Source organism: Portunus trituberculatus, chromosome 36 (assembly GCF_017591435.1).
Source record: "Portunus trituberculatus isolate SZX2019 chromosome 36, ASM1759143v1, whole genome shotgun sequence".
Taxonomy (NCBI): domain Eukaryota; kingdom Metazoa; phylum Arthropoda; class Malacostraca; order Decapoda; family Portunidae; genus Portunus; species Portunus trituberculatus.
Genome location: NC_059290.1, coordinates 371,725 through 384,224, shown reverse-complemented (window position 1 = coordinate 384,224; position 12,500 = coordinate 371,725). Strand labels below are relative to the sequence as shown.

Sequence of the window (12,500 nt, the reverse complement as noted above, 5' to 3'; positions counted from 1 at the left end):
TTTTAGTGGTGGTAGTGGTTATGGTGGTGGTGGTTTTAGTGGTGGTAGTGGTTATGGTGGTAGTGGTAGTGGTGGTTATGGTGGTGGTGGTAGTAGTGGTGGTGGTTATGGTGGTGGTAGTGGTAGTGGTGGTAGTGGTTATAGTAGTGGTGGTAGTGGTTATGGTAGTGGTGGTAGTGGTTATAGTAGTAGTAGTAGTAGTAGTTATTGTGGTGGTAGTAGTAGTTGTTGTAGTGGTAGTAGTGGTTATTGTGGTAGTAGTGGTGGTTATTGTGGTAGTAGTAGTAGTAGTTATTGTAGTAGTAGTAGTAGTAGTTATAGTAGTAGTAGTAGTAGTTATAGAAGTAGTAGTAGTAGTAATAGTTATAGTAATAGTTATAGTAGTAGCAGTAGTTATAGTAGTAGTAGTAATAGTAGTTATAGTAGTAGTAGTATTAGTAGTTGTAAGAATATTACTTAGATAGTAAAGTAAGGAAACACTTAACACTATACTAATACACATATTCTACACTCATACATCTGGCAGCCACACCTACCCACAATCCTCAGAAGGTTTGCACCCAGACCGAGGAGAGGATACACACACCGAGTTAGCCAGGATTGTTTTGTCACCTGTAGCCGGTTAAGAACAATACATGTGTTGACTGTCTCCTGGTCTTTACTTCAAGCCCTGTGATACTGACAGCTCCACTAACATACGCGGATTCTTATATAGGGCTCTGTGATCCCATCTGCATGGCCCAGAACATGGCAGAGAACAGCCCACAACAGTAGCTAGTAGTAATAGTTATAGTAGTAGTAGTAGTAGTTATAGTAGTAGTAGTAGTAGTAGTTATAGTAGTTGTGGTAGTAATAGTAGTTATTGTAGTGGTGGTGGTAATGGTGGTAGTAGTGGTGGTGGTAGTAATGGTAGTAGTAATGGTGATGGTGGTGGTAATAATATTGTAGTAGTAATGGTTATGGTGGTAGTAGTAGTAGTAGTGGTAATGGTTATAGTGGTTGTGGTGGTGGTAGTGGTGGTGGTAATGGTTATAGTGGTGGTAATGGTTATGGCGGTAGTGGTAGTGGTGGTAGTGGTTATGGTGGTAGCAGTGGTGGTAGTAATGGTTATAGTATAATGGTGGTAGTAGTGGTAGTGGTAATGGTTATGGTGGTAGTAGTGGTGGTAATGGTTATAGTAGTAGTAGTGGTAGGATAGGTATAGTGGTAGTAGTGGTAATGGTTATAGTAGTGGTAGTGGTAGTAATGGTTATGGTTATAGTGGTGGTGGTGGTAGTGGTTATGGTTATGGTGGTAGTGGTGGTAGTGGTTATGGTGGTAGTAGTGGTAGTAGTGGTTATAGTAGTAGTAGTAGTTATAGTAGTAGTAATGCTAGTAGTAGTAGTAGTAGTAGTTATAGTAGTAGTAGTAGTAGTAATGGTGGTGGTGTAGTGGTGATGGTTGTTAGTACTAGTAGTACAAGTAGTAGTAGTAGTAGTAGTAGTAGTAATAGTAGTGGTGGTTGTAATGGTGGTGGTGGTGGTAGTAGTAGTAGTAGTAGTAGTAGTAGTAGTAGTAGTTGTTGTAGTAGTAATAGTAGTAGTAGTAGTAGTAATAGTAGTAATAGTAGTAGTGGTAGTGGTGGTGTTGATGGTAGTGGTACTTATGGTGGTAGTAGTAGTAATAATAGTAGTAGTAGTAATAGTAGTGGTGATGGTGGTAGTAGTAGTAGTAGTGGTGGGGGTGGTAGTGGTAGTAGCAGCAGCAGCAGCATTTGATAGTAATTAAGGGATTGAGGCGAGTACGGAAGAGGATGAGACGGGGGAATAGGCAGTGGTGAGGGGTGTGGTAGCATTAGTAGGGACGCGGCGGGGTCCCGTGGGAGAGAGGAAGGGATTAAGTGGGTCCTGTGGGAGGGAAAGAGTGAAGGAGGGACGAAATGGGGGTAGGAGGAGGGAGGGAAGCTGTGTTAATTCCCAGCAGGAGTAAACTTGATGTCACAAAACCTTCACGTGATCACTAACATTAGATACCGTGATAACTTTTATACAGTGAAATGGCAAGACCGCGCGTGCTTTTGTGTTCTTAAATTGGCCTTTTGCGGCCTCCTTTGCTATGTTGGCCTTTGTTAAAGTTGGCCTTTTGCACTCTCCTCTCTTATGTTCACTCGGCAAGACGCGAGTGAAGTGTAATCGTTCTTGTTACTTGGAAGTCTTAGATAGAAAGAGACATGATTTGGAACTGTTGCTTAACTATTAATGAACGAGTCTTGTAGAAACATGGAAAAGGTTATGCCTAGAGTGAAGATCGAACTCACGACTTTGAAATGATGAGATGCACGCGCTGCTTATACTGCGCGGTATTATAATATTAATAAAAATGACCGCTCACTGCAGTAAAACAGAATGTCGAAGTAAAATTCTCTCTCTCTCTCTCTCTCTCTCTCTCTCTCTCTCTCTATATATATATATATATATATATATATATATATATATATATATATATATATATATATATATATATATATATATATATATATATATATATATATATATATATATATATATATATATATATATATATATATATATATATATATATATATATATATATATATATATATATATATATATATATATATATATATATATATATATATATATATATATATATATATATATATATATATATATATATATATATATATATATATATATATATATATATATATATATATATATATATATATATATATTTTTTTTTTTTTTTTTTTGTTCAGAGCTTATTCGTGGCCTTTTATGCCTTCTTGGCTTAGGTGCCACGAGTTAATCAGTCTCATGCATGACTGTGAGTCTGTAGGTATGTGACTGGCTGTGTGCCTGGCGGACGAGCTGTGTGGAGCGGTGCGGGTATGTGACTGGCTGTGTGCCTGGCGGACGAGCTGTGTGGAGCGGTGCGGGTATGGGCTTCAGCAAGATAGGTTCATATTTTGGAAAACTTTTTCTTTGAAAAGACTATTTGAAGGTACTCATGAATCTAAGAGTGTTTTTAGGCTTCTGTACAGGAAACAATCTTAAAAATCATCATTATCGCCTTTGAGAATAGTAGTGTTGAGAGAACATGCGTCTCACTTTATGGGCGACAGTGACTGCTTCTCCTTCGGCTCTTGCGGCTGAGAGGAAGGTGGATTGGAGGTGCGGGGTTGAGTTGGAGATTAATTAGTGACTGGTTAAGTACTGTGCGTATTGAAACATGTAGGAGTGAGGAACGTATTTAACGGCTTTGCTCGCTCATGTGTACGTAGGAGTGAAGAACGTACTTAAACGCTTTGCTGACTCAACACCACCATTTTGAAACTCTTTCTCCATATATTAATATATAAATTGTGGTAATATATCCATATAAACATAAGAAGCATCCTTACAAACCCCTTTTAGCCTCAATTATTAACCTTTTGAAAGAGTGCAGGTGCAGAGCAGAAGTATATCGAAATTATGTGCGCTCGTGATCTGATTCTAGGTCAAATGTTCCCCTCCATTCAAAAATAAGTCACCAGGAAGTGGTGCTTGATGACTCCCACCTCGGCAACAAGGTGTGGGCGCATCTAGAATGTGAAGCAGCTGCACAATTTCAAACTCTGCATGAATCCTTGCCAAAAAGTAATTTGCTCTCATCCTTTCACTGGGATAGGAAACAACGTCAGAATTAATGCATGAAATCGTTCTAAGCATCTACAAGAAAGAGAGGGATTAAGAAGAATACGTGTCGCAATTTCTACTTGTTTCAAAGACTAGAGGTGACTGTAGAATCAGTAAAGATGTCTCGTAACTATTAGTAATTAAGGAAAGATGTTATCAAATAGCAATTAAATAGAAGCGGAACACCTCTATCTAAGCACATTACGTATCATAGACCCAGATTCTGAAACGCTCTGCCCTGCACCTTCATTCCTTTCAGAGAGCTCTAGTTAAGTTACGCAGATTGTAAGGTTTTTTTTTCTTACATGATTCTAATAACAGATTAACAAGATTTCTTCATTTTTAATAGGAGAAGCCGTCGTCAATTCGTGTCTGTGGCCTTCGAAAACAGTCGTGGTGAGAGTTAAGCGTTTCTGAACGTTGGCCAGTCATGTGCAATAATCAGGAACAAGTTAACAAAGTCAGTGTCATAGTAAATCTTAGAGCAATTCAAAGGTTGCCCTGTGACTTATTTTTAGGACAGTAACAGGAAGACCTCGTTATAGAGATTAAGCTTGTTCCTCTGTTGCTTGTCCTCTCCTACCACCTGTCCGTCCCACCCTCCCTCCCTCCCGTCCTTCCTTACCTCCCTCACTCGTCATAAACCCGCCCTCCTACTCCGCCGCTCTGATCTTTACCCCTAACCAAACCCTCTCTTAACCCCCACCTCCAGCTCTTCCCGTCTCCTTATCCCCGCCTCCCCACTACTCACAGCATCCCCAGCCAAGGTCGCACCATCAGCCTGGGTCACGCCGCAGTGTGAAGCGCCAGATGCAAACATTCGAACTTACATTTACCAGCAAATTTGAATCCGTTTAACTGTGAAGGGTGATCCAGAGAGAGAGAGAGAGAGAGAGAGAGAGAGACTCCTGTGGCTTGGGACGGGAGTGTTAGCGAGCCTGTCATGACGTCAGGGCAAGTGGAATGAGCCAATCACAGCGCCAGACGCATCCCTCGGACAGCCAATCACGAAGGTTGAAAGTGCCGTAAAAATATATGGAGTTTTGGTCACAACGCCGAGATAAAAACAAAAGCTTTAAAAGGACCAAGGATTGAGAACCAACGATTGAGACGGTCTGGATAACGTATCGTGTCCTTCGTGGTCGAGATACTGCAGCAGAGAGAGAGAGAGAGAGAGAGAGAGGTGTAGACAAGAGGAATTCTGGGTAATGGAGGGTAGAAGGTGGGGAAGGGTGAGAAGAACCTCTGAAATTGGAGGGGAGTGAGTTGCAAGTTAAGAAGTTTTGTCTTCATTTTTGACGTCTGCTTCTAATATTGCTCTCTCTCTCTCTCTCTCTCTCTCTCTCTCTCTCTCTCTCTCTCTCTCTCTCTCTCTCTCTCTCTCTCTCTCAAAAGCCATTTGAAAAAATATATTTAAAATTCAACTCTTTTTAATTTCATCTGTGGAAAATCTTGAAGGAGACTTTCATAACATCATGAATATTTTACGTGTTTCTCAAAATGGAGAGAGAGAGAGAGAGAGAGAGAGAGAGAGAGAGAGAGAGAGAGAGAGCACCGACTGCATTCCTCCCCTCCACTCCTCTCCTCGTATCCCCATCACCCTCTTCTCTCCCTCTCAAGTTCCACCTTACGAGATTCGAATGAGCGAGGCATTAGCATAGAGTCCCCAAGATCTATATTCACCCCGAGGCGCTCAAGGGCACCGCTTCGATTTGCATTATTCCCTCATATATGTTGATGTCCTGCTTGATGTCTCTTTGCCCGCCCCTATGTGAGCCTTGGCAAGGTGAGGAGGTGAAGTGTGTGTGTGTGTGTGTGTGTGTGTGTGTGTGTGTGTGTGTGTGTGTGTGTGTGTGTGAGACTTACGTCACTTTATCCAGTCTATAACGAAGTGACAAATCTTACTCTTACTGGTTCCTACAAATGTTTTGATTCTGGCTTGGTCTTCGTTTCATGGAAGCAACAAGAATGTACCCGGTTCTTTTTTTCTTTTTCTTTTTTGTGCAAAGACAAATTTTGATGCATTAAAGAGCTCAAATAGGTGTATGTGGCGTGGCGAGAACGGTTTTGTTATCGAGGGAGAAAAAAGGTTCCCTGATAAAGCCATCAAAGCATTATGAATAACAAAATGTGGAGACTGGGAAGGAAAATTTTACTTAGCATGGCTGGTGTTTCGCCCAGCACAAGATGGCTTATATTTCACCTATGCAAGGCAGCTCCATTGACTTTCATTCTTATACAAGCTTCGCCCTATAAACTACACACAGCGCCTCCTCTAACCTACATATACAGCCTCCTTCAACGTACACACAGTGCATTTTCTGACCTACACACAGCGCCTCCTCTAACCTACACACAGCGCCTCCTTTCAACCTACATACATAGCCTCCTTCAACCTATACACACAGCGCCTCCTTCAACCTACACACAGCTTCCTTCAACTTTCAACTTACACATAGCGCATTTTCTGACCTACACACAGCGTCTTCTTCATCCTACACACAACGCCTCCTTCAACCTACACACAGCGCTTCCTTCAACCTACACACAGCGCCTCCTCCAGCCAACGCACAGCGCTTCCTTCAACCTACACACAGCGCCTCCTTCAGCCTACACACAGCGCCTCCTTCATCCTACACACAGCGCCTCCTTCATCCTACACACAGCGCCTCCTTCAGCCTACACACGCCAGCAAAGTTGTTGGTAAAAAGACTCGATCCTCCGGCCTACACATGGCCGTTCCTGACGCAAGGCATGGTACTGTACTGTACATAAGACAGCGGGAAACAGTGACATTCCTGTAGTGTGGACAGTCAGAGCTTGCATGACGAACCTATAAAATCGGAAAAAGTAGCGGAATTTTTTATTTGATTGCTGTTGAGTGGCTGGATGATGAATGAAAGGAGAGGAGGAGGAGGAAGACATTTTAAATATGTCGTATTCCTCCTGACGGGGAGACGCTGCCAGTTGCTGGGAGACTTGAATGCCGAGACGCCGCCACCCTGGGAACGTGAGGGAGAAGAGGCCGGGGGATCTGTGTGGGGGATTAGTGGAAGCTCTGGGTCAAGATTGGTCGCGCGGGCAGCCGAGACTGGAGGTATTGAGGGAGAGGTGACCGGGGGGGGTGACCTGAGGGGGGCTGGACAGCTTGGGTCAAATAAAGGTGCGGTGACCCAAACCCGCCAGTTTTGAGAGGGAAGTGGGAGAGGTCAGACGGAGGTCACCTCTTATTTAGCTTTGTGGAATTTTTGACGGTGACTGAACACAGTATTAAGAGATCGCGGCGAGAAGACGACGCCATGGCACACGACCAAAGCCGTGGGAATGGCGGCTCCATGCAGCCCGGGAACGCCACAGCTCCTGAGCTGAGCGTTGATCCGCTGGACATTGCCGGAGATCCGACAGAGTTCAACAAATATTTGGTGGGGGAGTCACGGAATTGGGGCGTTGTAAAGCAAGAACTCGACCTTGAGGAACAGACAGCCTCCCTCACCCTTCAGGAGCAGCAGCAGCTACAACAACAACAGCAGCAGCAGCAGCAGTACTCCCAGGCAGTCTACACCTACATGACAAGTGAGTCCCTGAAGGTGTTGTGGTTGGGGTAGGTGCGGGGGCGCAGGCAGGGTCAAGATAGGCAGGAAGTGGGGTGGGGTGGAGGGGATATCCTAAGGCGGGAAGGATGTATATGGGAAAAATGTCTTTCACTGCTGGAGGAAGTAAAGGACGAAGGGTGCCTCTCGACCACGTCCTGTTTGAAGGGTAATGGCAGGATATCCAATTAAGTCCTACCTGTGTCCGGTATGGGATGAGCAGTCGTTTTTCTAATTATTGTTATTCACATTTGCTTGGTTATTGAATTATTTATTATTTTGTTGGTTATTAAAGTTTCGCATTCGCATTCTTAAAAAAAAAGTTTCTAAATTTTGACTACCTAAAAGTGCCTGAGAGAGAGAGAGAGAGAGAGAGAGAGAGAGAGAGAGAGAGAGAGAGAGAGAGAGAGACTTTCTTAAACTGTTAAAATGTGATCACAAGTGCTACCCGTACTTTGTGAATGTGATTGGTGAGATGTACATGGTGAGTGTCCTTGAATTAGTATTCATTGAAACTGCGAAGCATAAATCTTTGATGCTTTAAAGGTGCGTGTGAATGCTGTGCTGCTTGTGTTGGGAGGCGACGTGTGTGGGAAACGTCATGAGTGGGCGGGGCGAGGGTGTGGTGGGCGGAGATCTGGCGACGGAAGGAAAGCTGTGGGTTGACCCGTGTACCCATCAGTGAGGGACGCCATCTTCAGATTTTCTTTAATGGGTGCGGGCGCCATTATGTGGCTCTCACCATTTTATGTGCTCCGGCAAATAATAGTGGAAGGAATTAAAGCAGGTATTTTTTTTTATGAAGTTGAGGGGATGTGGTCGTTTAGCGCGAATAAAATATGTTGACGGGAAGATATTAGCCGTGCAAGGTAACAATTCATCATGTTACATAATCTTTAGGGAACATTTTAGCTCAAGCAATCCAGTACGGTCATCCTTTTTCCCTCCTTCACATCCATCGCGTATCTACTTGTTTCTGAATTAACTGCTACAGTGTTCTCTAGATACCAGACTTTTCTTGGTTCTACACGTTGATATATATTGGCTCGCATATGCGTAACTTGGTGCTACACCTTTTTTTTATATTTGTTTTGATATTTTTTTTCTTCCAGTGGAAGGGGAGAGCAGCGTCGGCAGCACCTCCTTTACTGACATGACCTCCACCATGAGGGTGACACGAGAAGCCACCAACGCCCTCTACCCTGAGCAGTCCATGCACCATCTCGTCCCCAGCAACTCAGACCAGGCCCAGTACCTCTCCCGTAAGTACTGCTTTGAGACTTTTTTTCTTTGTTCCCTTTGTTTATGGCGGTTAGAGGAAAAGTGGCGCTTTTTTAATGTTTATGCCACTGGCAAAGGGCAAAATTTGAACGAAAAAAAAACCACGGCCATTTAGAGTGCCAGTCCCCGAAAGAAAAATTAGTATACAAAATGGGAGACTAAATACCTTGGAACCTACCTCTTGAAATAATTAGTTAATAGAAGAAAATACAGAAGTAGGGAGGGAGGGCTGTGATGTGTATACAGTGACAGGCGGTGACCTAAAGATGGACGGCTTTGATCTCACGATAATTTCTTGGCGGGAGCGGTAGCGCTCTTCCTCGCTGTGGTCAGTTATTGTGATGGCGTCACAAACCAATAAGAGAAAACTTGGTAGTTAATGAAATGATTACTGAGATCCCCCTAAATCGGGCAGTCTGGCGACCCTAAGAAAAATATTTGTTGTATAACTTCTACATCAGGATTATATTTATTTGTGTGTTGTACTACTTGTTGTTTGTGGAGTAATTGTAATTCAGAGAGAAGCGACGATTGGATTCTCTGGTTTTGAAGTCACTTGTTAATATCATATGCGTGGGTGTTGTAGGTTACGTTAGTATTGCGTAGCTTACGTGGTAAACAATGTGTTTTCTTCACACAGGCTCTGCGGTGAACTCCGGCGAGGGACAGGGCGGGCAGGGCGGATCCCCCTCGGCCTTCATGTCCATCATAAATACACCCAGCCCTTCCAGCAACAACTCTGACAGCTCGCACTGTGCTTACACCTCGCCGCTGTACTCCCCGCAGCATCCTCAGAACTTCTACGGTGTTTACAGCCACGGTCAAAACCCACAACACAACCAAGTAGCCACCTCTCCCACATACAACTCTCTCCATGATCATTCCCCTTCCACTTTTGGACCCCCCGGCCAAGTCACACCATTGAATAACCATATCTCTCCACAAATGACGCCTGCCTACAACCAAGTGCTCTATCAGACAGCATCTACATACAGCTACCAGCAGGACCTAGTCACGCCCACCTGCACCCACCCTCCTGACGACACCCCTTCCATTTCCGGCACACGCTCTTCTCACATCTCTCCGGACGTAACTCCTCTCCCAGCGCCCGTCGCCACCTCTCCTTACCACGAAGATTCCAAGGTGCGGAATGGCAAGATGTACTACACCACTTACCTCAACAACCACGGCGCGGCGGTGCCCAAGCTCGAGCGTCCAGCCAGGCACCCGTCAGGCCCCACGCCCACCCAGGCTGGTCAAGGCCGAGGGCAGCTCGCTATGCAGTTTCCAGAGACCAAGCTGTACCCATTGCCTCCCAATGTGTCACTGAGTCGATTCTTCCATGGATTTGAGAACAGCTTCCCCTATCACGTGTCGCCCCAACAGGGCAGCCCGGCCAGTCAGGGATTTGGCTCCGTCGCCTACCTGAATAACCATGGCAGCGCACCCGGCATGTCCTCGTCTCCCCAAGTATCTGCTCAATTCCCAGCATCTTACCCCGCCGCAGGCGTCGCCCCACACCCGCACACATGTGGTGGCGCCCGGCACAAGACGTGCAATAAGAACAATAACAGCAAACGTGAACCTAATCGCGAGTCCCCAAAAGGATCGCCGTGTGGCTCCGTCAAGGAGAAGGAGCGTATCGCCAGGCGCGCCGCCAGGAAGCTCAGCCGCGGTGTACTCAAGAGGAAGCGGGGCTGCACCTGTTACTCCTGTCAGATTGTGTTCGCCTCCTCGGGCCACCTGAAGCGCCACATGGAAGCCCACGGCTCAAATCGCCGATTCAAGTGCCCTCATCCTTACTGTGACGTGGCCTACAGCCGCCAGGACAATCTCAAAGCCCACGTGGCCAAGGCCATCCACCGCAGGGAGGGAGACCCTTACACCATCCCAGTCTCCGATGATGAGGACTCGGACGATGAGGATTGCAGCTTTGGAGGAGACTACAACATCGTCGGCATTAACGACTTCTTGAACTACGAGCCGCACGACGACGATGACGTAATGTGATAGGTAAGGAAGCTGCGCCCCGCCCAGCCCCTTCCCATCCCACCCAAACTCTTCAGACTGACCTGGACTGTTACTGAGGACTTCCTTTGACTATTTCTTTGACTTCTTGAGTACTTTTGGTGTGCATTGTCTCACGTGGTTATTTTCCACAACTTAATGATTAGTTTAACTACATTAGCATTAGTTTTATAGCATTATGCTTGATTGTTACAGTTTTGTTTTGAAAAAAATATCTAAAACGTGTTATACGTTTATATGATATTCATATATGGTGTTTGATGTTTATTTTATATTTTTATTTTCAAAACAAATTTTTAGCAGCGTTGAGCCTTCAGTTCCAGATTGAGGGAAGCGGTGCCCACTGATTTTGTTTTTTAAAAAAAGACTTGATACTCCTGTGAAAATATGTATATAGTGCATATATATTTGTGACGCTTTACTTTAAGTATGCTTACAAATTTTAAAGATTTTTAGTCCACTCACGCTTGCCTAAGGAGCAGCGGAGGAGTTTGGTTACAGTGACACGGGGCCGCACGTCCCTCGGGGCGTGAGAGCGACGAGTCATGAGATGCTTGGGTTTACTTTCATCTGTTGTCTTTATTTCACTCAGCACAGCGGCCACCAAGTCACTGTCTTACTAGCTTTAAAGTCCTGGATGATTCACAGTAAAATTCATGCAGTTGTGTAATATACTGGTGAAAAATGTTAGAAATCATGAAAAAGATCGTACGATTACGGTTCTATTCAAAATTGGTGCACAAATAATATACATGTGGCGTGCTTTTTTAGTCATGTTCCTGCATCGCCACTTAGTATTCCCCGGGACCCCCTGACGAGAGACCGGTTCGTATCAAGCTGTCAAACGGCTGAGAAGTGTTAGGCAGGTGATCATCCCCGGTAGGCAGCAAGTGACACTGAAGCTGAGTGTTTGTGTCTGACGTTGTGATAATGTCTGAATTGTATGTAATTGAAGAAATAAAAATAAATGGTTTTGCTTCACCTTTAATTTTACTGCCATGGTATATTGAATGAGTAGTGTGTAAAGACTTTATGGATATTTTAGAAGGAATATTATATAAGTCGGGGAAAAAGGTTTGGAAAGAAATATATAAAGTTTTGGCAGGAAAGATGATGATATTCTATCTATTTATTTGGGTTTTTTTTTTTGTTGTTAGAGGAAAATTGTAAGTTAGATGTTCGAAAGGAAAGATAGTCTATAGAACTGAAGGAGGAGTGGTTTGGTAAGAAGATAAGAAAAAAAAAAAAAGGAGACCACTTTGGAAGGTAAATATTTAGAGATTGGAAATTTTGAAGAGTAATGTGCTGGCGTCTGTATAGAACTTGGTGAATAGTGTTTTTAACGAGAGAGAGAGAGAGAGAGAGAGAGAGAGAGAGAGAGAAATTATTGGGTGAATTATATTTTCACGAGAGATCTGCCTGACCCTTTCATTAGTGTGGCCGTCTCTTGATAACATTGAGAGCCGTATCAGTAATGTGATTTGCAGGGACAGATAGAGAAAGGAGAATAAGTTTTTTTTTTTGTTATTGTCTAGATTACAAAACTAATTAGCGTGTTTTAGTACGTAAGTGTCTGAAGAGTTGCAGGGTACTATGGGGAAAATGTTTGGCAGTGAAAGGATTAAATATATTATTATGATATATAAACAATGGCAATGGGAAACTGTGAGAGATGTAAGTTTGGGACGTCAAATCTGAGGCGAATTTCAGTTTTTCCGTGGTGTTTGTGGCCGTCAAAACTTCGCCACCTTTGCGAACTCAGGCCCACGATGAAATTTGCATGTCCTGATTCCTCCTCCTCCTCTTCCCTATCCTACTGCCCGTCCCCCTGGATCCCCGCGTCCTCTCGGAAACACCAGCGACCCAACACGCCCAATGAAAAACAGGCTGGTGTCGGCATGTCTCGCCCTCCACTTCGGCGGTC

The 12,500-nt window shown here is 44.3% G+C and overlaps 1 protein-coding gene across 2 annotated transcripts in view; it reads left to right on the top strand.

Moving 5' to 3' along the window:
• The window catches only part of LOC123513601 (C2H2 type master regulator of conidiophore development brlA-like), a 31,242-nt gene extending 19,694 nt beyond the window's left edge, over nucleotides 1-11,548 (top strand). The window contains exons 1-3 of one of the 2 annotated variants that reach the window (XM_045270856.1): nucleotides 6,835-7,250; nucleotides 8,380-8,529; nucleotides 9,189-11,548. In XM_045270856.1, the coding sequence (XP_045126791.1) occupies nucleotides 6,977-7,250; nucleotides 8,380-8,529; nucleotides 9,189-10,558 (1,794 nt within the window). In that variant the 5' untranslated portion in view covers nucleotides 6,835-6,976 and the 3' untranslated portion in view covers nucleotides 10,559-11,548. Of the gene's footprint in view, nucleotides 1-6,834; nucleotides 7,251-8,379; nucleotides 8,530-9,188 lie in introns of those variants that run through there. The other variant, XM_045270857.1, reaches the window with a different exon arrangement.
• Nucleotides 11,549-12,500: the final 952 nt, after the last annotated feature.